The sequence below is a fragment of the Bos indicus genome, chromosome 23 (assembly GCF_029378745.1).
Source record: "Bos indicus isolate NIAB-ARS_2022 breed Sahiwal x Tharparkar chromosome 23, NIAB-ARS_B.indTharparkar_mat_pri_1.0, whole genome shotgun sequence".
NCBI classification, from domain to species: domain Eukaryota; kingdom Metazoa; phylum Chordata; class Mammalia; order Artiodactyla; family Bovidae; genus Bos; species Bos indicus.
In genome coordinates, this window is record NC_091782.1 from 33,375,155 (window position 1) to 33,398,831 (window position 23,677).

The following is a 23,677-nucleotide window of genomic DNA, read 5'->3' on the forward strand; positions in this document are numbered from 1 at the left end:
TCTCGTCAAAGGAGACAAGTTTTAGGATGGAGGTTTTAGGATGGAGAAGTCAGTCCTTTTGCCTCCGGAGACCTCAACCCCGTCCTCTGTCGTCACCAAGTGTCCGATGGTCGGTACTGCAGCGTCAGATCACGGTCTTAATCCGCGCGGGACGAACAGCTAGCTACAGACTTAGCTTTAGAACAACCAGGCAACCCACCCTGAGGCCAAGCGGCTAGAGGCCTCTGGGAAGAGGTGACCCGCCCGTAATGGTCTCCTGGAGCAGAGAATCCGTACCCCGCGGGCGGAAGCCGGATCCTCTGAGCCCTGCACTGCTGGGGTTCTGTGATGAGTTCTGTGATCCGCCCGCCGCCATCTCAGGCGTGCAGAAGCTTTGCGTTTACCCTAGGCCTTCTGGGAATAGTTGTAAGGAAGTAGTTGTTTCCGGACATCGATCTGCGTCTTCCTTGGTCGATTTGAGAAATAATGTTTTCCTGGAGAGAAGTAAGGTTTATCTGTGCCGGTAGCTGGGACTTATCTTTTCCTCTTATGGTAGAAAAAAAGAGCATTTTTAAACCTTTCGTGAAGACGGCCTGCTTTAATTAGATCAGACTTTAAAGGAGGTAAGTAAAAGCTGTGCGTAACGGTGGCCGGTTAGCTCAGTTGGTTAGAGCGTGGTGCTAATAACGCCAAGGTCGCGGGTTCGATCCCCGTACGGGCCACTGTAGGAGTTCCTTTTTCCCCACCTCCTTTTTATCCATAGACCACGTCTCAGGTGGAAAGTGCTACCATGTATCCAGTTACAGATAGTCCTAATATCACCAGCACTGAAATATTTGATTGTGTATCTGTATTTTTTCTTTATAAAAAATAATGTATCAGAGTCAGGATGAAAAGCTTTCAAAGAAGCTTGAACGAGGTAAGGTGGCTGTATTTAGGAAAGAGGAGATAGGGAGAGTTAGAGAATTTCTTGCATCATCCTGGAAAAAACTTAAGGCAATAATGTTTTGATATAGTTTATATTTCTGAAATGTAAAAACATCATTCCTCTGCATGGTAAGCTGCTCAGTTGCTTAGGGTATTGTTTTTATAGTGTTAAGGTGCTGATTCGATCCCCTCGGGGATATACGCCTGGTGGTACTTAGGTTTCCTTTTTCTCAATGTGGGAATATCTCAGGCTTGTTCGCGTAGCCTCAGACCAGCAACCGCGAATGCTCCGTGGTAAAATGGTGCAATGGTCAGCCTTTGGGTTGCATCTGACCGTTACTTCCGTGCTGCCACTTACCAAGTCATTTAAAACTCGTCTAAAATTTTTGTTTTGAATGTTTATCATAAAATCTCTGGACTTCAGATGTGAATGACGAAAACGGGGTGTGCGGTGGGAGATAGGAGGTCAAGAGCCCCTGGGGCCGCTCTCAGTCGAAGCTCCTTACTCTCCCTGTCGGTCCCTTTTCTTGAAGTCTGGCTCCTGTCTCTCTGTGTGCCCAGCACGAACCTCCTCCTTTTTCTCCCCTCGACCCTTGCACTGTCCCTCAGACTCCCAACATATTTTTACTTTTTCTCTTGTTTGAAAGTACGGGGTTACTATGAAAACATGTATGATATTGATTAAGTAATGACCTAAGTAATGTCTCAAGCACAGTTCCAGGGACATAGTGGATGCTTAACAAGCCCAAGATGGCAAGGCCTTCCTCTGTTTCAGTCAGTACTGCATCCTTGGTATCAAAGCCAGCACCTGATTACTCCATTGCATATTAAATAATGTACTTACAGATTTGAAGTACAAGAAGGACTCAACAGGTCATTGCTATCTTTGGAGATGAAGGAGGCCACAGGCCATGAAATGTGGACATTCACTAGAAACAGAATAACTGTTAGCTGACAGCCTTCAAGGAATGAGAAATTCCTAGAGATTTATCAGTGTCCACTGTTCATAATATGTTTGGAGTTCTGGTGTCGTTTTGCCTGATAGTGGCACCCCACTCCAGTACTCTTGCGTGGAGAATCCCATGGATGGAGGAGCCTGGTGGGCTGCAGTCCATGGGGTCGCTAAGAGTCGGACACGACTGAGCGACTTCACTTTCACTTTTCACTTTCATGCATTGGAGAAGGAAATGGCAACCCACTCCAGTGTTCTTGCCTGGAGAATCCCAGGGACGGGAAGCCCGGTGGGCTGCCGTCTGTGGGGTCGCACAGAGTCGGACACGACTGAAGCGACTTAGCAGCAGCAGCAGCAGACAACAGCAGCAGAGTACAGTGAGACACAATTTCAGTTACTTTTCGAAATGTTAACTTGGTTGCACTTTGAATCTAACATCTAGGCAATTGGCTTTCAACTGAGGATTTATATTACTTACATATGAAGTCTTATGAATATATAAATGTGTAGGACCTACTCCAGACTTACTGGGACGGCATAATCCGCTACTCCCCATGACTACCTTTTTTGCTCACATTCCTTGGGAAGTCCATGGGTAAGAACTGCTATGGATAAACTAATGAAAATGAAACCAGGTTTCCACGAAGTATAAACAGGGTTTCAGGCATAATGCAGAACTACTTCTATGAAAGTGAAAAGACAATGACTCTGGTAAAACTCCAATTATAATGTTTGAACTTTTTTTAATAAAAGTGAAAAACCCAATATGTAGGCCAGTGCTATGCAGTGACATTTTAGCTAATAAACTCTGATATCATTTAACATTCAAGAAATTGATCATCTATTTATGATTTATTTCCCCAAAATATCATTAAGCTCCCAATTTCCACTCCCAGAAGGTTCTACTAACGAACAAACAAATACAGTTTTGAGGGCTGTACAAAACCAAAATGATGAGGGTCTAAATTTGACATTCCTCTCTTACTTGTTCTCAGAAATAAAAATGAGTCTGATTCTAAAAATGTTTTATTAATTCTTTACCTGATGCTGATAACCAAACTCCATCGTTTAGCTGAAAATGTTGGATGTCACAGGTTAAGAGAGCTGAAAGTGAACTTCCGAGACAGAATTTGAAATTTTGCTGTCAGGTACTGTAAGATAATTTGTGCTCAATCCACACACCAATCATTAGCAAATCCATCACTTTCTATCCTTTACAGGAAACGTACTCACTTTTCCCTTCACCACAGCTCTTCATACTGTGATGCTGGAAAAAGACTCTCCACATTGGAATAAGAATTTAATACAGAATTTACCAGTAATATAAATTGTTCAATGCATCTCCAAGATGTTTGGCGGCAACAACTCTTGAAATATAAAAACCGAACAAGGAAGGCCCCGCTGGGATTCGAACCCAGGATCTCCTGTTTACTAGACAGGCGCTTTGACCAGCTAAGCCACAGGGCCGCTTTTCTAACTAAGATTCAGTTATATCGTATTGGTAATATTTTCTGTGAAATGCAGCATTTTGACAGAAATGTACATGATTTCTTGACAAAGAGAACGAATCTATATTTCCAAACCATATTTCTATACGAAAGCAGAAACTTCAACATATAAAAAATAATGCATTCTTCAGTGCGAGGTTTTAAAAATTATTTTACATTGGAGTGAAATTCCTATTTCATGGTGACTTTCGCCCTCTAGAGGAAATATTGGATATTGCCACACATTAAAAAATTTTATCCATTAATTCATTTTGTTCACAAATGTGGTCACTATTGTACCTCAGGTAATTTACTGGGTACTGAAGATAGAACAGTGAACAAAACAAACAAAAACTTCTTCATCTTTAAGATTTATATTCTAGAAACAAATAAAGTGAGTTTTAAAAACTTCCCTCTCCAAACAAATGAGAGACATAAGCACCAGTTCCCCAATCTCCAGGTTACAGACTCCATGAAGCTACTTTCTGAGCTAATTCACTGCACAAGAGCAAGACTACCATGCTTCCTTCGATTTTATCTGACCTGGCACAAGCAAGCAAGCAAAGATAAGGACACACTGATGCAGAGAAGATTCTGCTCACTGCACCAGTGAGTTAAAACTGACTTGATTCCTGTCTTCATTGACTGTAAAAGTGAGTGAAAGATTCAGAGAATTAATGAAAACTAGGGTGCAATGTGGTTAATACCTCCTGCAGGAGGCAGGAGGCAAGGTGCAGGGTGTCTTAGCAGAGTCACATGACCTCTCTTCCCAGTTTCCGTGTCAGGCTGATGATTGCAGAAGGGTCTGTGGCATGTTGGCCAAATACAGCTTAAGGTGGGGAAGGAACAGATGAGGCCATCTTTTGGAAATGTTTAAATAACTTCCTTGTGTTTTGTGCTTTATAGAGAAGCACTGAGGCTTATGCGTTCACTGAGCACCCACAAAATGAAAGACCCTGGAGAACAGAGAAATCACTGAGACCCTGTGACAAATCTACGTGATTTCCTCTGGGCACCCACCAGCTCTTCTCTGCCAGGGTAGCCTGTACCTAAACTACTCACCCTTTCTTACAACAAGATTTATTCATTTCCTTTGTTCTTATGTCCTGCTGCCATTCCTCTCCTTACATAAACAAGTTTTCTAATTTGTTCATTGTGTATTATTTTTATCATTGTGTATATATACATACAAATATATACCAAAATTGACATTTTTGGTTTTTGCACATATAAATTTATATGAATTACATATTATATACTTATGCCTTTAAAAAGCATTTTTGACTTTAAGATCCATCAAAGTTGCCCTGTGTACATTTAAATCATTGCTTCTAATTTCTGTGTAAAATTCCATAATGGGTACCGTATTTCCTATCTTCTGTCCTTTTCCCCCTAATGGTTTGTACTTTTGAGGTTATGCTTAAAGGATTTTTCTCACTACTAGGTTAAAAAATATTCTCTCTTTAAAAAACGTAGATTTTCTACTTTTAAATTTGAGACATGATCTGTCTAGCCATATAGGGAAGTCTACTGGTTTTTTATATGACAGTCTGTTGGAGGTGTGTCTTCTAGTGCTTAAAGTTTTGGTTTAGTAAGAGTCTTCAGAACGTGTTGGTGGTCATGTAGCATCCTATACTTCCTTTAACTTAGCCTCCTTGTATTTTCATGAAATTAGATATTTAGTAAAATTATGTGTTTTTCTTGTTATAATATATATCTGCAAGGTCAGGGAGAGTTCTAACAACCCATCACAAGTCATAGCACATAAATAGTAAATTTTATGAAAATAATTGTTTGAATTATATTTTATGATTTTCCCATCAAAGAGCCTTCCAAAGATTTGTTTTTTGTTTACATTCTTGTAAGCTTGGGCCAATGTTTCATGAGCCTATGAAATCAATCCTAGACCTTCCAAACTGTAAACAAATATTTTTTGGTTTCTTATCAGAAAAGATATGAGAACAAAATCCTATTGCTGTCATTGGTGAGTGGGAAGGTTTTGAAATTAGTTTGTAAGTTGTTTGTCTACTCGAGTTCAGTCCTTGCTCTGGTGTGTGAGCTTGTTGTTTTAATTGATCCTTTTCATTAAGAACTGGAAACTCCTTATTTTTGGTCCAGAAACCCTATGAGTTTCTATCTTGTGCTCAGGCTCTTTGGTTATTTTTTGCTCTCCTATAATTCTAAGACCTTGAACAACAAGGATTATGTGACCCTCAAACAACCTTCTCACCAGTGACTTGACTTCTAAAAGGCTCCCAAGTCTTCACTAAGGCTCTGGAAATCAGGGCCCAGAATTTGAAGATTTGTTAGACCACTAATATATTACAAGGAAGGAGGGAGAGGAAAGAGAGATTGTGTAGGAGAGGTAAAATTTCTCCTCTACTCTTAGGGTTTCTGATTGGGCCTAAGAATTAAACTAGCATAAAACAGATTGATAGGAGAAACCCATACAAATTTTATTAAGCAAGTTGTACATGGGAGCCCTCACAAGAAAAATGAAGACTTAAAGAAGTAATTAGAGTCCAAGACTTATGTATTAGGTTGGACAAACATGAAAATGTGACAAGATGAAAGGGTTTGGACTAGGGCAGTTAATTGTGGAAAAGTGACTTGGAAGATAAGGGTTAGTTTAAGGAGGTTTTTCTGTTTTGGAAAGATTTCTCTCTGCTTGGACTCCCCAGTCTCTGGTAATAAGAATGCTTCCTTCTTCCTGGTACAGGGAGGGCATATTGTATTTCATCTCCTGCTTTCAGAATCAAAATGAAGGTAAGAGTGCCCTTTTTTGCATTTGCTGTTTTTCAAGTGTGGTTAACTTAAAAAAAAAATCAACATATCAGAGGAGAATATTTTGAAATGGCATGCTCTGAACCCCTATAATTGAAAACATTTTTTTTTTTGGCCTCCCATCTGCATTAACGCACAGATATCCTAAGTTTAACTTAGTGAGCAGTCCCCTGCCGGGGACCAGCCCCGGCTGATCCAGGGTATTCGAAGGAGAGACGGCGTAGGCGAGGATCAGGAAACAATTGCTTAATTAAACGTTAATTAAGGATATAAAGAGTAATAGAATGAGGATAGCTCAGTGAGGAAATTCAGTGGAGAAAAGAGGCTGAAATAAGGATAGCTCAGTGAGGAAATTCAGTGGAGAAAAGAGGCTGAATAATTCAGCCAGAAGGTAAGAGAAAGAACGACATGGTGAGACCAAGTTTCGGTGAACAAGGCCCGCACTTTATTTTCCAAAGTAGTTTTTATACCTTAAGTTATGTATAGAGGGTAATGGGGGAAGGGGTAGAGTCATGCAGCAAGCCAGGCTCTCTTCCTGCAAACTTATCATATGCAAAAGTTTAGGTGATTTGCATCATCTTCTGGCCCGGAGGCCTTTTTCTCTAAAGGTGATTATTCTAAAGTCAGGCGCCAGCCTCCAAAAAGCATTAGATAAAGTTGCATTCCTACAGAGCAAAGGTGTGGTGGGCTATAACAAGAAAAAGAATTAACTCAAGGGTCCCAGGTTACAAACATTAAAGCTACTACTTACACCAATTATATTAATCAATACACTGCCAGGGACACAGCAGGTAAGGGATATGGAAACTTAGCAGCAAACATTGGCCCAACAAGTGAAAATCCCTTCACCAATACAATTTCTAATCAATCTTTTAACTACTCAAAAGAATCTGTGTTTAGACAGTATAGAACATCTCCTGCCTCTCACAGTTGGGCGGCTCTGAACAATCACATGTGGCCGGAAAAACCTATTCAGGCAGGCTAGAGGATTTCCAAAGGAGTTTGTAGGTTAAACACTGTCACACCCAGGAATTATTAACTGGAGCTGTAAGCTAACTCTTTTTTCAGAGAGGTAGTGGGGGACAGCCCCCCGTAAAGTCAGAGGTGTAGGTGAAAGCACAAGCAGAAAGTAGGCAGACTCTGGTTTTGGGGGTAGATGCTTGAGAATTTCCAGGGACACCCCTGAGGCTTGATCCCGCCTTTGCGTATGCCAAGCCTCCTTCCTCCTGACCTTTGTCATGGGCGGAGTTCCTCACGCTGGCTCCTGGCAGTGATAGAATTCCAGTTGAGCTATTCCAGATCCTGAAAGATGATGCTGTGGAAAGTGCTGCACTCAATATGCAATATGCACTCAATATGCAATATGCCGGCTCCCGGCATCCCCCAATTGTCTAGCTGTAACTCAGCTGCAAAAAAGAGAGGTCATGAGAGTGCTGCTAATTTTGTTTATAATTCTTTTGAAATAGATACATTTATTCAGCACCTGTTATTTGCTAGGAACTACAGCATGGTAAGATAAGGTGATCAGGTATGTATACACAGGGGTTTTGATTGTTGCACTGCTCTATCCTCAGCACTTTGACAAGCGCTTGGCCCACATGTTCAACATACATACTCTTTGAGTGAATGGATAAATATAGTCTAGAAGTGTTCAAAGGGGCACAAATCAAGAATCATGTGTTCACAGACAGATTAATCTAGAAGTGTTCAAAGGGGCACAAATCAAGAATAGTGTGTTCACAAATGATGCAACTTGAAGATATTTTAAGCTTGTATGAGACTGAAATGCAGTAGAAATGTAATTAAGCACCAAAAATTTCCGTATTCAAAGCTACCTATCTTTGAATCAATAATTATATTTGCTGATATAGTTTGCCAGAAACTTTTGTATCTGGGGACAGGAGACCTGGTAGCTCTTGGTTCCATAGTGTAGTGGTTAGCACATCTGCTTTACACGCAGAAGGTCCTGGGTTCGATCCCCAGTGGAACCAGCTACGAAGATATGTGTTTTTTTTGTTTGTTTCTTCTCCAACTCCAAGGCAAACAGAGTGAGGTTTCGGTGTTTTGTAGATTAGGCTTCTAATAGCTATTTATGAGACAGAATATATGATTTTCCCCTGATTTCTCTTTGAGATCCACTTTCATATACTGTGTAGCTCTGTGAGGCAATGTGAAGCATCAGGTTGTCACCTATTTCTCCTTGACTTTTATGACGACTAGAGGTTCTTGCCTGGAGAATCCCAGGGACTGGGGAGCCTGGTGGGCTGCCGTCTATGGGGTCACACAGAGTCGGACACGACTGAAGCGACTTAGCAGCAGCAGCAGCAGAGATAAATCTGGAAGAAAATGAAATCCACCATAGAATCCTATATGAAATCTAAGAATCCATAAATATGAGTGTAAAAAAGAGCCATTACTGGCCAGTACGGGCAAGATGCAGAACATTTGTCTTCGATCTCGCAAAGGCATTTCCGAGGCTGTCTCCATGGCAATGTTGCAAAAACAGTGAGGTGCTTATGAGCAATGCAGCTCTTGCCGTGACTCGGATTCGAACCAAGGTTGCTGCAGCCACAACGCAGAGTACTAACCACTATACTATCACAGAAAGCCATGAAGAAAAACACCTGCCTCTGGGCTGTACCTCTGCTCTTTTCACAGGAACATCCATTCCCGTCATCCATAGAAACAGGCACTTTGGTTCCCGTCCTTATTTAGAAATGCCTTCCCAGTTAATTGCCTTAGTCTCTCCTCCACTTTCCAACATCTTGCCCCTGGCAAACAAACCAAAAGGAACAAAAATTGTTTCACTCCGTGCAATTTTTCAAACATGATGCTTCCTCTCCTGGTTGCTAACACTCGTGGAATCACTACTCTCACTTCCACTTCTAATCCATGCAGTTTCTTGCTTAGTTTTACAAAGTGTGGTCCTCAGACCTCCAGCTATGAAACAGAGAGGGTGGTTGCTTCGAAGTGAATCTTACTGGTTCCCATTTTTGGCCAAACTGGTCAGAATCTTTGGGTGCTTGGCGTGTAATCTGGCCTCATACCAGGTGCCAGAAGTCAGTTCAAGGCAACGAATATGGATTGATTCTGCCCATACCTCTGAGTTCAGCCCCACCAGGACTCATCCTGCCCAGTTGAAACTGTCAGAAAATATGGTGTCTCGGGTGCTCACATCTCATTGAAACTACTTTCTCCATTTACCTAGGTTTAGGTTGCCAGAGGGGAAAGTGCTTCTTGTGTGGCCTGGAAGCCCTATGGTCCACCCCTACCCCCTCACGGATGGCTCTGCGAACACTGACCCTAGAGACAGAGTCCTGGAGTGCTCCTTCCTTGGTAGGAAATGATTTCCCTTCTTCTCTATATCTGGTTAAATTTCATTCCTGCTTCATTCAGCTTTCCACTGAATTCATTGGGGAAGCTTTTCCTGACTTTCTGTCTCCATACAACATATTCCTCTCAGTCTAAGTCAGATTTTATTTTCTCTGTTCCATGATCCTTTTTTTTTTTTTTTTTTTTGCTTTTCCATCAATGTCCCTAATCAGTTTCTTATGATTAATTAGTTACTGGAGTTATTCTAAATTAATGTCAGTCTCCTCCCTTCGTCCCTCCCTGCCCTCACTGTGTTCCAAGAGGAGATAACTATCTTGTTCAATAGTTTATCACCAGGGCTCCGTGTTAAGTTCTTTATGAATATTGTTTGGCCCCACAATGAATGAATTAATATGCAGGGATTCCAATCCAATGCTTTATGGAAGCAGTCTCCCAACAGTATGTGGCCAACACATGACTTTATTGTATGTGGAGGACATTATCAGGTAGGGCTGTGGGGAGGAAAGGATGGATAGAAAATGAAAACAAAGAGTTCATATAACAGCAGCTGTCCATAAAAAGCTTCTCAGCAGAGCCAAAATGATGTCCTTAATTTTCTGAGATTTTCTTTGTCTCATTCCTTCTAGATCACCCAAAGCCATCCTAATTACTGGCAGGTTTGCTGAAGAATTCCCAGTATTAATTTGATCTGGGAAGAGAGCTAGGGATTTTCTCAGTCTCAAGGAAATGAGCTCAGTTAAGTTGAAGGAAAGAAAATGCTGCTCTACAGAGAATGCAGGGTGCTTATGTCTCAGGCTTGTGTGAGTTGGACCTCTCCTTCCTTTCTTTCCCTCAGGGACTTTCTCTCACCCTATTTAGAAAGCACCCTATTTATGGACACAAGTGCTTTTCCTTTTTTTCCGCTGTGGTGTTTTTAGCAATGGGATTGATTTGCATGTGGTTCCCTATACAGAGAGAGAAAAGCTAATCCTGTTGCTAGTCCGTGGTGGGGCACAAAGCCTAGAAAATGGCCTCTTTTCTTGTGCTTTTTATTTCTAAAAGCCTTTCTGAGGGTTCTGTCTGACACATTTACTACAGTGATTCTGAGTAGGATAAAGAGGGTGGCCTATGCAACTTCCTAGCTCTATGTTTATCAATGCCATGGGCTTTTCTACTTCTGATTTTCATAAGTTTTCTATAAAAAGTAAACTTAAAACTTTCTCTCTTACTCAGCATAGCTCCAGGAATCCTACCATCTCCCTTTCCTATATTATTAAAAAAAAATCTCTGTAAGGGGCATTTCCTGGTGGTCCAGTAGTTAGGTTCCTCTGCCCTTTCTAAATCTAACTTGTACATCTGGAAGTTCTTGGTTCTCGTACTGTTGAAGCCTAGCTTGAAGGGTTTTGAGTGAGATTTGATTACAGAACTTCCACAGGACTGAGAAACAGAGACTCCTGGAGGGCACAAGCAAAACTCTGTGTGCACCAGGACCGAGGAGAAAGGAACAGGGACCCCATGAGAGACTGATCCAGACTTGCCTGTGAGTGTTTGGGAGTCTCTGGCGGAGATGTGGGTTGACAGTGACCTGTTGCAGGGTCAGGGGCACTGGCAGCAGCAGTCCTGGGAGGCGGTTGCCATTACCTGTACCATAGAGCATGTAGTTTACTATAGTGACTGCAAAGTCTAGGACTGGGCTGCCTCAGGCCAAACTACAGGGAGGCAGCAGTCCCAGCCATCAGGGGGAAATTGGATTGAAGATTTACTGAGCATGGCCCTGCCCACCAGAGCAAGACCCAGTTTTCCCCACAGCCAGTCTCTCCCATCAGGAAGCTTGTATGAACTTCTTATCTTCACCCATCAGAGGGCAGATAGACTGAAAACCACAATGAGAGAAAACTAACCGAAATGATCACATGGATCACAGCCTTGTGTAACTCAGTGAGAAAATTGTGTTGCTGCCTCTCCTTCAACCAATTCTTTTTTATAACCTCTTGGTAAACTCCCTATGACCAGTTAACAAAGGGTTAACAATCCTGGGCCTGTTTTGATTGACTTTGTAGAGCATTTTGGCACTAGTAGAACTGGATGGCTGTGTACTGCAACTTATACCTCCAACTTAGAGATGGGAGGCCTTGAGGGGAGAGGGAGAGAGGGACAGTGAACCCGTAAATATGGCATGGTTAGTTTATGGGCAGGGTAATTTCATAGGCTAATGAGTGGATTATTCCAATTATTTTGGGAAAAGGGCAGAGATTTCCAGGAATTGGGCCACCACCCACTTTTTGACCTTTTAGAGTTAGCCTCAGAACTGTCTTTGTGGCTCAGCTGGTAAAGAATCTGCCTGTAGTGCAGGAGACCCTGGTTCAATCCCTGGGTTGGGAAGATCCCCTGGGGAAGGGAAAGGTTATCTACTCCAGCATTCTGGCCTGGAGAATTCCATGGACTGTATAGTCCATGGGGTCGCAATATCCACTCCAGTATTTTGGTCTGGAGAATTTCACGGACTGTGTAGTCCACAGGGTCACAAAGAGTCGGACCTGACTGAGTGACTTTCACTTCAGAACTGTCATGGCGCTAGTGGGTGTGTCATTTAACTGTTAAAATATTACAATGAACAATCCCGTTGGTTCTAACCAGTCTTTGTCATGTCTTATGGCTGTCATTCTTTTAAAGGCTGTGCCCTACCCTCTTCCTTCCAAGGATCTGGAGAAGGGAGAGAAGCCCAGTGGAACTCTCATCAGTTCAGTTCAGCCACTCAGTCATGTCCAACTCTTTGCAACCCCATGGCCTGCAGCATGCTAGGCTTCCCTATCCATCACCAACTCCTGGAGCTTACTCAAATTCATGTCCATCAAGTCGGTGATGCCATCCATCCATCCATCCATCCATCTCATCCTTTGTTGTCCCCTTCTTCTCTTGCCTTCAATCTTTCCCAGCATCAAGGTCTTTTCCGATGATCCTCTCATATTCCTTATAATTGTTCTATATCACCTTCCATTTGCAATGACTGAGGGAGGCATCTAAAATCTTATTGGAGTACATGGAATTAGTAAAGATTTATAGAAAGTTTTCTCATTTTTCTCAAAAGAAAACACATCTCTTTTAAATTCCCTCAATGAAAACAAAGAAACAATACTAGCTATGCATGTTAAAGTCAGTTTTACAAATACTATCATAGATATGACTCAACATTGATATTTATATTCATCTTAATGTATGTCATAGACAAGCAAATGCAGTAGCCTGATCCCCACCAAGGAAAGACTTGCTGCCCAATTGCAGAGTGCACTTAGTAGATAGGCGCAGTTCTTGTCTCCTTCAGTGTTCCTAGAGTTTCAGAGTTCCACCCATCTCAAGGCACGCCCTTTCCTAGTGCAGTCCACATCAGTGGCAAAGCAAGGTGGGGAAGTAAAACCTGATCCTGGGACATTTTCACCCAAAGTGGGGCAACTCTGAAAGGTAATACAGGCTCCATTGCTCCCCATGTTTGTCTGGCCTGTATTACAGTTTGACATCCTCTGTCCAATCCTAGTTCCTTCCTCTACCAATGTTGGTCCCTAATAAACATCTTGCACCCCAAACTGTCTGAAGCATCTGCTTCTAGAGAACCCAACCCGCACCACTGTATCATCATAGTTTTTTTTCCTTGGCCTTTTGCATTTTACTATCATTTCATTCAAAAAGGCTTCTGCAAACAACGACTAGGAGTAGTAAATAAATCCTGTACTGAATTATAAAGAATGTTCTCCAAAATCTTTCAGTTTTTGAACCACATAATAAGGTGAGGTCAATACTATTTCTATGGTGTCTTTTTTTTTAAGTGTGTTGGATTTCATAATTTTTCTATTTAGCTAATTTGTATTATCAAATTTATTATCTCAAGAGATCAGGGTTGCTGTTGTTTTTGATTACTTATACACATTAAGTTGCACAGCCAAAGTCCTATATTATAGTGGCCCTCCCCCTTCAAGTTCATAACCTCATGGGCCTTCCGGTTATTCCCAAGAAAAACATATTTTCTGTCTTAAGGCTTTTGCACTTTGTTATTTCTACTTGAAATTCTCTTTTTCTAATATCTGTCTTGTTTATTTTTCAATTTATGTAGGTCTCTGATCAGGTAACTCCTTTAAAAGAGGTTATCTCCACTTATCTAAAATGAGTCCCCATTATTCTATATGACTTATCTCCTCCCTATGTTCTTCGCAGCAATATTGTATTACATATTTACGTGTTTGCTTGTGGCTCCCTCACCTAGTGGTCGACCAGTGGTGAAGAACTTGTCTGCCAAAGCAGGGGACCTAAGAAAGATAACTGGGTTCGATCACTGGGTGGGAAAGATGCCCTGGAGGACGGCATGGCAACCCACTCCAGTATTCTTGCCTGGAGAATCTCATGGACTGAGACTTGTAGGCTAAGTTCATGGGGTCGCAGTCGCAGACTGAAGCGACAGCACGCACAAACAAAACTCAGATAACTTTCAGGGAGGCAGATTTTGAGTCGCATTGACTGTCTACACAGGAGTGCATTAAACTAATATATGTATCCCAAAGAAATAGGTTCAAGGATTTACACGAGATTAAGAAAATACTGTATGATTTTAACCGACAAGCTAATTTTCCATTAGGATAAATCCTCAGGAAAATGAAAGTAAGCAGAACTCAAGAATTTCCCATAAAAACTATTTTTTAGTTAGATCACTTATTCAGAATGTTCTCAAAGGATTTTTTCTACTATACTCTATACTGCTGAATGTCTCTTAAAAGTTAACCAGTGCCTCCCATATTGACTACGTAAGAATACTACTAGGCAACATTAGGGTTATCTGATTTCAAGAAGTTACCTGTTGATTCACCTCCCATCTTGTGAGCATACTAGTCCACGTGAACGTCAATTCAGACCATATTTTAAAACGCCATCAGAATTGCTTCACAATCTCAGTTAAGCACCTTGTAATTTTATCACTCAAAATACACAGTAATCACAGCCTTTTCTTTGACAATGTAGGTTGGCTCTGAAAAGAGCCGTTGGTTTTTTCACCTTTCCTAACCTCTTTATTTGGCCTTGTGATGGCTCTCAGTTTTCTTAGGTAGTAGCACGGCCTGGATGTTGGGTAAAACACCACCCTGAGCAATGGTGACCTTCCCCAGCAGCTTGTTAAGTTCTTCATCGTTGCGGATGGCCAGTTGCAAGTGACGCGGAATGATTCTCGTTTTCTTGTTGTCGCGGGCCGCATTGCCCGCCAGCTCTAGGATCTCGGCCGTCAGGTACTCCAGCACCGCCGCCAGATACACCGGGGCCCCGGCACCTACCCGCTCGGCATAGTTACCTCTGCGGAGCAAGCGATGTACGCGGCCTACAGGGAACTGGAGCCCAGCCCGCGAGGAACGGGTCTTAGCTTTAGCACGAGCCTTGCCCCCTTGCTTGCCACGTCCAGACATTTCGGAATCTACAGCAGCAGCGCAGACGAACTTGCTAATGTAAGTGCAGCGCCTTTTATAAGCCTGATTGGGCGCGAAAAAGAAGACGTGTCATTGGTTAGGTCAGTGGGTTCATTTTAACCAATGGGAATGAGAGATTTGGATTCTTCCGTTCTGATTGGGCATAACTAATTTATGACGTCTTTTTCAACCACCACCAATAGACTAAGACTTTAACCTATGACCTTATTTGCATAGAAGGTTCTATATAAAAGAGGCATTTTGCGTTTCTTGTCACTGTTTTCTGGCTTGTGTTTTAGACTTCGGTGTAAGTTTTTACAACCATGCCAGAACCAGCGAAGTCCGCTCCGGCCCCGAAAAAGGGCTCCAAGAAGGCGGTCACCAAGGCGCAAAAGAAAGACGGCAAGAAGCGCAAGCGTAGCCGCAAGGAGAGCTACTCCGTGTACGTGTACAAGGTGCTGAAGCAGGTCCACCCGGACACCGGCATCTCGTCCAAGGCTATGGGCATCATGAACTCCTTCGTCAACGACATCTTCGAGCGCATTGCGGGCGAGGCGTCGCGCCTGGCGCATTACAACAAGCGCTCGACCATCACATCCAGGGAGATCCAGACGGCCGTGCGCCTACTGCTGCCCGGGGAGCTGGCCAAGCATGCGGTGTCTGAGGGTACCAAGGCCGTCACCAAGTACACCAGCGCCAAGTAAAGTTGTCCAGCAACCGTTCTTAGACCAACCACAAAGGCTCTTTTAAGAGCCACTAAGTTGTCAATATAAAGAACTGGAAACACGTACTCCACTTTTCTCTTTGTAACACCGCAGCGTTCTTGGTAAACACTGGCCATTTTCGCTAAATCTTGTGTTCTGTGAATGGTGTTATTTTAACTCTTTCAATGAAAACTTGGCGGGCCCTAAAAAGGGCCTTTAATAAATAAGGTCGAACTTTTTTCCTTCAGCCGCCGAAGCCATAGAGGGTGCGTCCTTGGCGTTTGAGCGCGTAGACCACGTCCATGGCGGTGACAGTCTTGCGCTTGGCGTGCTCGGTGTAGGTGACTGCATCCCGGATCACATTCTCCAGGAACACCTTCAGCACCCCGCGGGTCTCCTCGTAGATGAGGCCGGAGATGCGTTTGACTCCTCCACGCCGAGCTAGGCGGCGGATAGCGGGCTTAGTGATGCCCTGGATGTTGTCTCGCAAAACTTTGCGGTGACGCTTGGCGCCCCCCTTCCCCAAACCCTTTCCCACCCTTATCACGTCCAGACATTTCGAGACCCGAGAACAGTAAAGTACATTCAGTTTGTCGCAGCCCCATTAATGCGTAGAGTCTGCGGACCAGAATGAAAACCCAAAGTGCTTTGGCGGGAAGCCCTCTGGGTTGGGGAGGGTTCTTAAAGAAACAAGCCAGCCACATTACTCCCTTTCTGTTCTTTCAGTGAATTCTTTTGATTCTTCAAGGCCTAGGCTGTATATCTCCCCTTTTCTCATTTAATGTGTTTCTCTCCTCGTCCGCGTTAAATAACAAAACCTTAACCTTGTAGATGATACATAAAACCACAGAATAAAATATTCTGCTTTTATCTTTACTTTCTCTAATAGTATTTGCATAATGTTATATCTTGTTTTTCTCCTAATATATGAAGGAAACATAACTTCCAGAAATAGAACAAGATGTTCTAATAAAATAGAGAATTTTAAGAGCTTCCAGGTGTGTTGCTAAATTCTCTTCTTTTCGGTGTCAATTTTCATTTTTAATAAGTTTCTATTATTTTGCTGATAATGTGTAGAACCGTTAAAAAAAAGAAAAAACCGAACTCTACAATGATCTAGATTTGGTTTGTGTAGATAATTAACGTTTAAGAAATTAACCAGCTGGCTAATAAGTATAACGTAATAAATGCTGATTGGAGGAACTTAATTAATAGTTTATTGAGTATTTCACTTAAAATTATTTCTAGAGTTTTTATTGTTCAGATCAGTCTATGATAGTGCTCTAGGGTTTTAATTATTTGTAATGTTAAAATATAAGTATTTGCCAGTGAACTCATACCTCACAATTGTTTATTTCAAGTTAATTTTTACTATTATACTATTCTTCAAAAATCATTTTATCTAGCTGCAAGAATGAAATTCTTTTAGTACTCTTAACTGTATTAAATCTATACATTTATTAGGGTAAATTTGTTATTTTTGAAATAGTTTGTCCTCCTAATCGGAAAAATACTGAATCCGAGTCTTTAAATGTCTTGTAGATGTTTTTCTAGGTAACATATAATTTTTAAAAAGTTTACTTTCATTACTTAGAAGAGCAGTTAAGTTTTCATTAGTGAATAGTACAAAATTCAAATATAGAGAAAAGAAAGTCTACCTTTGTCTTTCTAAGAAAGTCTTTATAAAAAAAGATTATGTATTTTAAACATTCCTGTTTATACATGCTTAATTTAAAATATATTTATAATTTAACTATTGCTTAAATTCTGAGAAATTTTAATCCCTTCTTTCAGCATTAACATGTAATCCCATTGTTATTCAATGATTTTTTAACTTTCCTTTATTTCAGTGAGTTACTTTTAGAAGCTTGCATTATAGAATTTTCAAAGGACTCCTATAAACTATCAATGTTATGAAAATAAAAACTTTTGAAACAACAAAACTGATTCAAACAACAGGAACAAAATTCAGTATATTTTATAGAGAGGGTAGATAGCTAGTATAGGTGAATTCAAGTTAATTTAAGGGCAAATACAAATTGAAAATAAGAGGCTTAATTATCCATCCCTTCCTTTTCCTTTTTCTTTTTCAAAAAATTTTTTCTCTGTCCTTTTCAAAGGTATGTAAATTTTCTTAATGGCTAAAAACACCCTTTGGCTAGCCTCCTATCTCAAGAATGTTTCCTCAAGGACCTTAGAGTCCTCTTTTTGAAATGTAATCAACCAGGGAAAGTGCTCTGTTTCCCAGTTTTCTGACTCCAGATTGCAAAGCCTACTAATGTAATGGATGTACCCTCTTACCTATGTAACAGGTTTTTTTTTTCCCCTCTTTTGAAATCTCTTTAATAAAACATTGCCTGTGTTGAGCACAATGCTTTAAATAAACATGAAGCTTAGTCTATAATAAATTTTCTCTTCTTTTGTTTTAAACTATATTTTCCCAACATTAGTTAACTGGAATATATTTTACAAACCCTTCTCTACTTTAAAAAAATCAGTAAAATTCCCACCAACTACTAGCCTCTCTCCCTATCTGATTTCATGAGTTTTTGCATAACAGCTAGTGATTGTAAGACTAGTAATGAATGTATATGTGAAAAGTTTGTCAGATTCTTTATAATTTCTGAAATTGAGGGACAAAGGTTTATTATTCTATAAAGATACAATGTATTATAAAAATACAATGTATTATAAAAATAAAAATACAAAATATAAGTGGAAAGCTCCACTTATATCTCCCTCTCCACACTAAGCATTGTATTTTTCTTCCTATTGTATTTTCTTCCTATTGTATAGTATTTTATACAATACTATGTTTAAAAAATACATAGTAACTGACTTAATAGGTCAAGATAAACTTTAGTTTAAATCAAGTATTTTCTTTATATCTTTATGTTCTTTCACAGTTGAAGTGTAGCTGAACATGCCATCCCAAAGTATGCCACCCCTCTTGTCATAAGGATTATTTTGAACTAATTGTTTTTGAGAAATAGCATAGACAGGAGAATTTCTGAAAACAAAAATTATACTTTTGTAAGAGACACTTATAGAGGAAAGCTCCACTTATATCTCCCTCTCCACACTAAGCAGAGAAGGATGATTCTAAATTGTAAAAAAAAAAAAAAAAAAGGATTCTGGGACAAAGCACCCACTTTAATCTGCATTGTGTTCAGTGGCTTCAGTCATGCCTGACTCTTTGCGACCCCATGGACCGTAGCCCACCAGCCTCGGTCCATGAGAGTTTCCCTGCAAGAATACTGGAGTGGGTTGCTATGCCCTTCTCCAGGGGATCTTCCAGACCCAGGTATCAAACCTGCATCTCCTGCATTGCAGGTGGATTCTTTACCTGTGAGCCACTGGGGAGGTCCCTTACCTTTGTTTACGATGCATTTTTTGGGAAAACTTCTAACGGCAACCGTGCCCCAAACCCCTACCCTCATACAACTTTGTTATGTCTTTCATTTCAGTCCCCAAAGGTGTTCAATCTACAGTACAATTGAGCTTATTTCATGTTAGCAAGGTTATGCTCAAAATCCTTCAAGCTAGGCTTCAATGGTACATGAACCAAGAACTTCCATATGTACACACTGGCTTTCAAAGAGGCAGAGAAACCAGAAATCAAATTGCAAACATTCGTTGGATCACGGATAAAGCAAGAGAGTTCCAGAAAAACATCTACTTTTGTTTCATTGACTATACTAAAGCCTTTGACTGTGTGGATCACAACAAACTATGGAGAATTCTTCAGGAGAGGGGAAAACAAGACCACCTTAGCTGTCTCTGAGAAACCTGTATGCAAATCAAGAAGCAACAGTTAGAACTGAACACAGAACAACGGACTGGTTCAAAACTGGGAAAGAAATATGACAAGGCTGTATATTGCTTATTTAACTTCTATGCAGAGTACATCATGTGAAATGCCAGGCTGGATAAATCGCAAGCTGGAATCAAGATTGCCAGGAGAAATATCAACAACCTCAGATATGAAGATTATACCACTCTAACAGAAAGTGAAGAACTAAAGAACCTCCTGAAGAGGGTGAAAGAGTATAGTGAAAAAGATGGCTTAAAACTCAACATTCAAAAAACTAAGATCATGGCATCTGGTACCATCACTGACAGATTTTATTTTTTGGGGCTCCAAAATCACTGAGGATGGTGACTGGAGCCATGAAATTAAAAGACATTTACTCCTTGGAAAAAAAGCTATGACAAACCTAGACAGAATATTAAAAAGCAGAGACACCACTTTGCCAACAAAAGACTGCATAGTCAAGCTATGGTTTTTCCAGTAGTCATGTAGGTATGTGAAAGTTGGACCATAAAGAACGCTGAGCACCAAAGAATTGATGCTTTTAAAACTGTTGTCCTGGAGAGCCTTGAGAATCCCTTGGACTGCAAGGAGATCAAATCAGTCAATCCTAAAGGAAATCAACCCTGAATATTCATTGGAAGGCTGATGCTGAAGCTCCAATACTTTGGCCACCTGATGTGAAGAGCTGACTCACTGGAAAAAATCCTGATGCTGGGAAAGACTGAAGGCAAAAGGAGAAGGAGGAGACCAAGGATGAGACGGTTAGACAGTATCAATGGATATGAATTTGAGAAAACTGAAGGAGATAGCAGAGGTCAGAGGAGCCTGGTGTGCTATAGTCCATTGGGTGGCAAAGATTTAGATTTGACTTAGCAGTTGAACAACAACAAAGACCATATGTAAGGTGGTGGCTTGGGTCGTCTTGAGGAGCTTACTCATTTTTCCTAAGTGTGTCTCATATACACATGAGGTATACATGTTAATAAAAATTTGGTGATTTTGAACTTGTCTTATAGGAGGTCTCAGCCAAGAATTCAAAGGGAAAAATATTTTCTCCCCTCTCCTACACAGTATGAATCAAATCCAGCAACAAACTATTGGTCACACTTATGAAATATATCTATACCAAACCATCATCTATTGCCCCCAGTTTAGGCCAAACCGTCATTATCTCTCAAAAAGACCATTGCAATAGCTTCCTAATTTATATCATTACTTCTAAACTTTGTATTCACCATATAATTGCCTTAGTGAGCTTTCAAAGAAATATAAATTAGGTTATGCCATTCCTTCATTCAAAACCCTTAGAATGATTTATAAAAACATAACATAGCATATAAAACCTACATGATCATAAAGCCCTACATGATCTGATCTCTTCCTGTCTCTGTGAACTCCCTTTCTACCCTTGTTTTCTCTGCTCTTTATCTTCCTTAAATATTCTTGATCTTAAACTTGATCTTTATCTTCTTATCTCAAAATGAATAGATGCCCAAACTGTCTGTATACTTACAAACATAAGAAAAAAATGTTTAACTACATTATTAACCCAGAAATTTGGATTTGAAATAAAAACACACACACACACACACACACACACAAAACTTAAAAGTTATTGCAATGGTGGAGGTCCCCATGGACTGTGGTCTGCCAGGCTCCTCTTCAGGGTATTTCCCAGGCAAGCATACTGGAGTGGGTTGACATTTCCTTCTTCAGGGGATCTGTATTGTAATGAAAGAGCTTTAATTTACTTTAAAACTTTTGTTTAGAAATATTCTTTGTGTATCATTTATAAATATAAGGCTGAGTTCAGATTTTTTATTAATACAGACAATAGTATAAATCAACAAAATAGTAATTGGTGTTAAAGGATAGAATAGGCCACCCCAAGATACTCCATTTAGCACCAAGATTGATTTGCCCAACTGAAGCATTTGAGATGAAGCAGATCCAAGAGGTCTTCTTGCCTTCCTTTGATTTTCCTAAAAGTTGGACACAAATTGACAGAGATGTCCCTCCTCTCTACCAGGAAGGACAATTTTAATCCCAATAGACAATGGAGAAGGTATCAATTTAAATATGCCTAAAAGAATCTACTCTTGTTTCCCTGGTGACCTCCTCATAACTGACCTCCTCACATCTTCAACAGAAAATAGTATTTATGGTGGAGTTTTTTTTTTTTTTTTTGTCCATACCTCATAAGTTCGAGGGATCTTAGTTCCCCAATAAGGGATTGAATTTGTGTTATCAGCAGTGAAAGCCTCCAGAGAACTCCTGGCCTTCTAAGGCACCTTGGGAGGTATTCATTTTTCCCTGGGTTTCTTCCATGTTTACATGAGGTACACATGTTAAGAAACTTGTTTTTCTCTTTAGAATTTGTCTTTTATTACAAGACTTGTTACTTGAAAGCTGGGTTTTGCCCCTTGGTGGGTATCAAACCAAAAGGTACAACCAAGCCAAAGATCAGAAGGAAGAAAGGATTTATTATTACAAGCAGCAACTAAAGAGAACACCAGGGATATTCTCAAAGCAGTTTCTCGCTGAACAGCAAAACTGGGGGTTTTAAGCCAAGGGAACATGCATATTCATGAAGGGTCTGGAGCAGAGGAGAAATCAGCATAGAACTGGGGCAAAGGTTGATAGAGTCTAAGCTTTAGTTGATTCACGTCACCAGGGGCAAAATTATCATTCCATCCTCCACCTAGGTGGGGTTCTTCCTGCAGAACTCAAAGACTATCAGATTATCTATATGCCTTGAAGAGGAACTAGAACTTTGTTTTATTGCTGAACTGTTATCTCTTGATTGCTTTTCCTTTATTCCTGCATTCTCTTACTTCTGCTTCAGATCATTGATTACTGAGACTGTTAAACGACAACCATTGCCACTAAGCTTATATAAAAAAATGATTTTGGCCAAAATGGCTTATGTCACAAAACCATTCCTGGGAAATTCTGGTGATCCAGTGGTTAGGACTCCACTCTTTCTTTCACTGTCGAGTTCAATTCCTGATCGAGGAATTAAGATCCCACAAACTGCAGGGTGACGCAAAAAAAAAAAAAAAAAAAGAGACAAAGCCATTCCTGGTTCTTTCTGGGGAACCCCTAACCCATCTGCTTACAGGCTCTCTGTCAAAAACTCACAAGGGTGGGGAAAAGTAACTTTCCCCCCCTACAATTGGAAGACATATTTAAACACAATTGAATAATGAATGAAATCACTTGGGTTACATAGCTTCTGAACAGCCTGTTAAAAGTCTAACATTTTAGCCAAAGCACTTTCTCTCGGACTCTCTCTCCCGCATGCGTGCGCTCCTTTCTTTCTCTCTCTCTCTCTCTCTCCCCGGCTATCTTCTAAATAAAATAGAGCTGTAACACTAAAAAAAAAAAAAAAAAAGTCTAACATTTTACTTTTTTGATAAGCCATTTCAGTGTCTAGGATTGCTAGATACTGTCAACATTTATTCCAATAAGTCTTACTTATGTTAATACCAGGATTTTAAACATACAATAGGATGAGTGAGGTATTAGTAGACTAAGTGCTAAAAAATTCCACGTGGGAAGAAGCAATTTCAGTGAAAAAAATAAGTTGAAAAAGAATGAGCTAAACTGACCAAATTTTACACTAAGGGTTTTTGACCTGGAATCCATATATGCCACTACATGAAACTAAAAGTTTTCCTAAGATTTGTATTTTTCTGCCATTCAACATTATTAACAAATGTCAAGCTCTTTTACAGAAAATATGGGTGGCCCTGAAAAGAGCCTTTAGTTTGGACTCATCGGAGTTGCTAAAATCCAAGCAACTACTTGCCCTTGGCCTTGTGGTGGCTCTCGGTCTTCTTGGGCAGCAGCACCGCCTGGATGTTGGGCAGGACGCCGCCCTGAGCGATGGTGACTTTGCCCAGCAGCTTGTTGAGCTCCTCGTCGTTGCGGATGGCCAGCTGCAGGTGACGCGGGATAATACGGGTCTTCTTGTTGTCCCGGGCCGCGTTGCCCGCCAGCTCCAGGATCTCGGCCGTCAGATACTCCAGCACCGCCGCCAGGTACACTGGCGCGCCGGCCCCGACCCGCTCGGCGTAGTTACCCTTGCGGAGCAGCCGGTGAACACGGCCCACAGGGAACTGGAGCCCAGCTCGCGAGGAGCGTGTCTTGGCTTTGGCACGAGCCTTGCCGCCTTGTTTACCTCGCCCAGACATTATAAGCTTAACTTCACCCCAAACGGCTACCGAAATAGTGGAATTATAAGGGTAGCATTTTTTTTTATAGCCCTCATTAGGCGC

General features: G+C 40.9%; 4 protein-coding genes and 3 non-coding genes across 7 annotated transcripts; 3 read left to right on the top strand and 4 right to left on the bottom strand.

The window, feature by feature from the left end:
• Positions 1-627: 627 nt before the first annotated feature.
• Positions 628-701, top strand: TRNAI-AAU (transfer RNA isoleucine (anticodon AAU)). The gene has a single exon. It is a non-coding gene; the product is annotated as a tRNA-Ile (tRNA).
• Positions 702-3,251: 2,550 nt separating this feature from the next.
• Positions 3,252-3,325, bottom strand: TRNAT-AGU (transfer RNA threonine (anticodon AGU)). Its single transcript has one exon. It is a non-coding gene; the product is annotated as a tRNA-Thr (tRNA).
• Positions 3,326-8,047: 4,722 nt separating this feature from the next.
• Positions 8,048-8,120, top strand: TRNAV-UAC (transfer RNA valine (anticodon UAC)). The gene has a single exon. It is a non-coding gene; the product is annotated as a tRNA-Val (tRNA).
• A 6,253-nt stretch (positions 8,121-14,373) lies between these two features.
• LOC109576637 (histone H2A type 1-H) lies at positions 14,374-14,924 on the bottom strand. The gene has a single exon (XM_019985297.2). The coding sequence runs from the start codon at positions 14,877-14,879 to the stop codon at positions 14,493-14,495; it is 387 nt and encodes a 128-aa protein (XP_019840856.2). The 5' UTR covers positions 14,880-14,924; the 3' UTR covers positions 14,374-14,492.
• A 213-nt stretch (positions 14,925-15,137) lies between these two features.
• H2BC12 (H2B clustered histone 12) lies at positions 15,138-15,656 on the top strand. The gene has a single exon (XM_019985304.2). It carries the CDS (start codon positions 15,203-15,205, stop codon positions 15,581-15,583), a length of 381 nt encoding a protein of 126 aa, XP_019840863.1. The 5' UTR covers positions 15,138-15,202; the 3' UTR covers positions 15,584-15,656.
• Positions 15,657-15,776: 120 nt separating this feature from the next.
• LOC139179009 (histone H4-like) lies at positions 15,777-16,181 on the bottom strand (the record flags this gene model as incomplete). The annotated part of the gene is made up of 1 exon (XM_070778281.1): positions 15,777-16,181. A coding segment is annotated over one exon (354 nt), but the record flags the coding sequence as incomplete, so codon positions are not given.
• Positions 16,182-23,053: 6,872 nt separating this feature from the next.
• H2AC11 (H2A clustered histone 11) lies at positions 23,054-23,631 on the bottom strand. The gene has a single exon (XM_019985296.2). It carries the CDS (start codon positions 23,591-23,593, stop codon positions 23,201-23,203), a length of 393 nt encoding a protein of 130 aa, XP_019840855.1. The 5' UTR covers positions 23,594-23,631; the 3' UTR covers positions 23,054-23,200.
• Positions 23,632-23,677: the final 46 nt, after the last annotated feature.